At 45.8% G+C, this 5,000-nt stretch overlaps 1 protein-coding gene across 3 annotated transcripts in view; it reads left to right on the top strand.

The window, feature by feature from the left end:
* LOC135104917 (arrestin domain-containing protein 2-like) overlaps positions 1-3,896 on the top strand; it is a 161,670-nt gene extending 157,774 nt beyond the window's left edge. For all 3 annotated transcript variants that reach the window (XM_064012675.1, XM_064012674.1, XM_064012676.1), the window contains 3 exons: positions 1,119-1,316; positions 1,557-1,671; positions 2,815-3,896. In XM_064012675.1, coding sequence (XP_063868745.1) covers positions 1,119-1,316; positions 1,557-1,671; positions 2,815-3,110 — 609 coding nt within the window. In that variant the 3' untranslated portion in view covers positions 3,111-3,896. The remainder of the gene's footprint in view (positions 1-1,118; positions 1,317-1,556; positions 1,672-2,814) is intronic.
* The last annotated feature ends 1,104 nt before the right edge of the window (positions 3,897-5,000 follow it).

Below are 5,000 nucleotides of genomic sequence, written 5' to 3'. Positions count from 1 at the left end.
ATCCCGCCTGGTTGGTGGTGGTAGTGAGGGAGGCGAGGAGAGGGAGAGGGAGTGCGTGGGGAAGGATGAAGGATTAACGGAGGAAGCTTGTGACTGAAGCTTTGAAGGGACGTGGCCAAAACAAGAGAGAGAGAGAGAGAGAGAGAGAGAGAGAGAGAGAGAGAGAGAGAGAGAGAGAGAGAGAGAGAGAGAGAGAGAGAGAGAGAGAGAAAGAGGGGAAAAAAGAAAGAAAAAAGAAAAGGTGGGGCACGGGGGAGATCCAGCCATAGTATAAAAGGAACCAGGCACAGGCACATGGTGAATGATGATGAGGATGGTGATGATAATGATGGTGATGATGATGATGATGATAATGATTGATGATGATGATGATGATGATGATGACAAAGAGAATGTGGAGGGCAAGAAAGAGAAGGAAAAGAGAAAAATAAATCATAAGGGAAAGAGGGGGAGGAGGAGCAGGAGGAGGCAGGAAAAGAGAAGAGGTGTGAATTATGGCAGTTATGGAAAGAGATCATAAAGTTGGGAGTAGATGAAAGAGGAGGAAGAGAAGTGGAGGGAGAAAGAGATATAGGACAGAAAACAGTTTTTGAGATGCGAACGGAGAGATTGAGATGAAGTCAGTTTCACACAAAAGAGAAGACTATATAACAATAGATAGATATCACACACACACACACACACACACACACACACACACACACACACACACACACACACACAGCACAGAAGAGTGCTCGGCTAAATGAAACCCGATGGTGGATGCCCAAGACTTATTCCCCCTCACACCAGCCCTTTGTGAGATGGGCGGTTGGCAGGATCGATAGAGACATAGATTAAAGGGTGAGAGGACAAAGGGAGTAGCCAAGTGGAGGAAGGAAATGATGGCACTGCTGTCCCGGAGGAGTTGCTGGTGGGTGGGCAGGGAGGCGAGGTTACGGTGAAGAAGGTCACTGACAGATTGAGAGGATGGCAGGAACAAATCACTGACGCACGGCCAGATATGACCCGGGGCAGGGATGGCAGACTTTACACTGGCAGAAATCACAGTCAGAGAATGTAAACTACAGTAAACAGACGAACAATGGACTAACGGGGATCCCCCTTCCCTGCGGCAGTATGTCGAATACTTCATCGACCGCGGGGTGCTTGGGGTGACCAAGGACCTCCAACACCCGGTGCTGGAGTACACGGGCGACCCAGTGGCGGCGGGAACTAGGTGGAAGTTCGACTCTTCGCAGAGCCTGGTGGTGCCCGTCATGCCGCCCACGCTCATCGACGTCTGCCGCCTCCTGCAGATCTACTACGTGCTGAAGGTAACGCCGCAGCCTTTATCTCCAGGGAAAAGTTGCGGTTCATAAAGTCCCGAATTCTACTGGCTCCTTCATTCCATTGTTAAGAAGTTTTAGGTGACGTGTGTGTGTGTGTGTGTGTGTGTGTGTGTGTGTGTGTGTGTGTGTGTGTGTGTGTGTGTGTAGAGACTTGTTCCTATACAATCTGAGTCGCTCGACGCAGGGTTTGTGTGTCACTCTCCACTCCTCTCTCTCTCTCCGCAGGTTAACATAGAAATGAGCAAATCAGGGGAGGATCTGCACATGCACTTCCCCATCACCATCGCCACAGTGCCCTTCCGCATCCCCAACTCCACCCAGCAGCCAAACATCACCTATAGTAAGCCGCGCCAACCCTCTGCTGTGTATGTGTGTGTGTGTGTGTGTGTGTGTGTGTGTGTGTGTGTGTGTGTGTGTGTGTGTGTGGAAAGACAAGCATTTACAGCATCAGGATAACATCTTATAAGGCCTGTCCATGAGTTTATTTATCTGTCTCTCTCTATATGTATGTATGTATGTATGTATGTATGTAAGTATGTGTGTATGTATGTATGTATGTATGTATGTATGTGTGTGTTCGTTTGTTTGTTTGTATGTATGTATGTGTTGTAGATGCACGTCTCTCTCTCTCTCTCTCTCTCTCTCTCTCTCTCTCTCTCTCTCTCTCTCTCTCTCTCTCTCTCTCTCTCTCTCTCTCTCTCTCTCTCTCTCTCTCTCTCTCTCTCTCTCTCTCTCTCTCTCTCTCTCTCTCTCTCGTTATAATGAGCTTCGTGGTCACTAACTTCGCCTCACTCTACGGTAACTTGGCCGTAGTTAATTTCGCTTCTTGGTCTGTTTGGGGGGGAATCAGATAGAGTAATCCCATTAAACGTTGAGACTATTTTTTTTTCCCTCTATTACTGGAAAAGTGAAAACATAATCTCCTTAACGTAATCTAATAGCCATTTTTCTTCTCTCTCTTTTCTTTTTTTTCCTCTCTTATCTCATTTCCTTTTCCTCGATTACCTCCCTGTCTCCTTCCTTCCCTCCTCTCTCCTCCCCTCTCCCGTCTCCACCTCACCTGCCTCATTCCTTCCCCTACCCCCCCTCCTTGATTCTAATTAATAAATCACTCCTTCCTCTTCCTTGTCTCTTATATGTTTCTCTTTTCACTTCTTTCACTCCTCCTTTTTCTTCCATTTCCTTTCCTGCCATTTCTCTACGCTGTCACATTCTTCCATTCCATCACTTTTCCTGTCTTCTCCCTTATTTACTTTCACTTCATCCCATCACCCTCTCCGTTTTCCTGTTTTCTTCCTTCCGCCGTTATATTCTTTCTTTGTCGTTACGCTGTGTTACCTCACTTTTCTATTCATTCGTTCTCTTCATAACGATCTTTGCCTATGTTTCTGTCCATCTATCTGTCTTTCTGTATTTCGCGTTTCGTTTCATTTCACTTCTCTAATCCCTTTTCTTTCCCTCCCTTTCCCTTCCTTCGCCCCAGGTGTGTGCTGCGACCACGTGGAGGGAGGCATGTACACCGGGCCAGAATTCCAGCTCGGGCAGGTGTACGACGGAGGATGTGACAGTAACCCTGAGTCAGTACTGCTTTACCGGCCCGTGTACGTGTGCATACCCAACCCTAAGCTGCTCAACACCCCAGCTGCTCGTGCTCGCTTGCTGGTGGACCCTCAGCAGCAGCAACAACAGCAGGAGGGCAGTAGTAGTAGCGGAGGGAAAAAGAACACCAAAAGAGCATCCACAGCCCCGCAGGATTCTGATAAAACGTCGACTATGTGATTTCGGAAGAGATATTAACATGGTGGTGATGCTGGTAGTGTTGCTAGTGATGGCACTGCTGGGGTGAGGTGTTACCGTGGTGGTGGACAGCGCTGGGATATGCTGAGTGGCTGAGTGACAGGTGATCGTGTTCAGAGATGGCTTGAACGTGCTGTAGAAGGTGACTGGAGGGGAATGTGACGCAAAGGGTGATATGGGTATTAGTAGTGAAGGTTTCACGTGTGATGGAGTAACTTACGAACACCGTGGTAAGCTGAAAGATTGTGATGTCTAGCCCTACATGGTAAGATGGTGATGGTATGAGGAACAGTGGTTGTGTTGATGGTGATGTGTTGACAGTGACAGCAAATGACTCACTCACTAGCCAGGCACATAAACAGCATCACACTATACGCAAGGTTCTTTTGTTCATTGACACACACACACACACACACACACACACACACACACACACACACACACACACACAGACACGAGCGCGCGGTCTTTAAGGAAAGTCAGGAACATTCAAATAAACTGAAAACGCAAAATTTTTATGATTCGCAAGAAGGTGACTGCCGATGACACGCAGCAAAAGTGAAATTCAGTAAGGTAATTTTAGCCAATAAGAAGCTGAGTTCCTGCGCATCAGCCATTAGCACGCCGCCCTACTAAAGCTGCGGCACCTCATGTTACCTTAAGCATGAGAAATACATGCGTACATACATACATATATACATACATACATACATACATACATACATGTGTAAAACGTAAATCCAGGAATAAATTTTATAACTAGTAGAATTATTATATTGTAGATTAAAGCACAAAATAGTTTCATAAGTAATGTTTATATACATATATACATACTATATCTAGAGAATATTGTGACTAAGAACAGAGTTATATGGACAGTTTTTACCTATTGTGCGTGTGTGTGTGTGTGTGTGTGTGTGTGTGTGTCTTTGTCTGCTGAGTATGTCAATACAGAAGCATTATCAAATGTTACAATGTTACTTAAATATGTCATTACAAATAGTTTACCTACCTTCTTGAATGTGATCTATATATATGTTGAGTGTTACGTCTCTGGCTTGAGTTCATTCTCTCTCTCTCTCTCTCTCTCTCTCTCTCTCTCTCTCTCTCTCTCTCTCTCTCTCTCTCTCTCTCTCTCTCTCTCTCTCTCTCTCTCTCTCTCTCTCTCTCTCTCTCTCTCTCTCTCTCTCTCTCTCTCTCTCTCTCTCTCTCTCCCTCTGTGTGTGTGTGTGTGTGTGTGTGTGTGTGTGTGTGTGTGTGTGTGTGTGTGTGTGTGTGTGTGTGTGTGTGTGTGTGTGTGTGTGTGTGTGTGTGTGTGTGTGTGTGTGTGTGTGTGTGTGTGTGTGTGTGTGTGTGTGTGTGTGTGTGTGTGTGTATGTGTCAGGATGGATTCCAGTCACGGACGTTATCCCTGTAAGAAGTGCCGCTCTTTACCCAGTATTGTTTGCGGTCTCGAGTATCTATGTAGGCGAGTCACTTATGTCAAGCTGGACAGCGCCTCTCGCAAGGAACATTTCATATTCTTCAAACACAGCACCTGCTTCTCGTCACACTCAAGGTTCAGAGAATTTGCAGAACCGTCAGAGAAGTTATCAATGCTGGTGTAACAAAGGTAAAGCGAATATTTTGTTTTAAAAGATGCCTCAAAATCAAAACAACGATTTGAAAAAAAAAGTGTACAAGGAAATATTTGACTAGTCCATACACAAAAGCGCTTAGATGACAGATAATACCTTTGTATTGTATGAATTGTGGATCGTGTGTCTGTATCTAAGAACACTGCAAAGGTTGAATATCTTACCAGGATGGGACACGAAGCGCGGCTCGGCTTTGAGTCATCTCTGAAAACACGGAGGGTGACTGATTTCAAGT

The sequence above is a fragment of the Scylla paramamosain genome, chromosome 11, assembly GCF_035594125.1.
Source record: "Scylla paramamosain isolate STU-SP2022 chromosome 11, ASM3559412v1, whole genome shotgun sequence".
Lineage (NCBI taxonomy): Eukaryota > Metazoa > Arthropoda > Malacostraca > Decapoda > Portunidae > Scylla > Scylla paramamosain.
The sequence above is the reverse complement of the archived record's forward strand: the minus strand, read 5'-3'. Positions and strand labels throughout refer to the sequence as shown.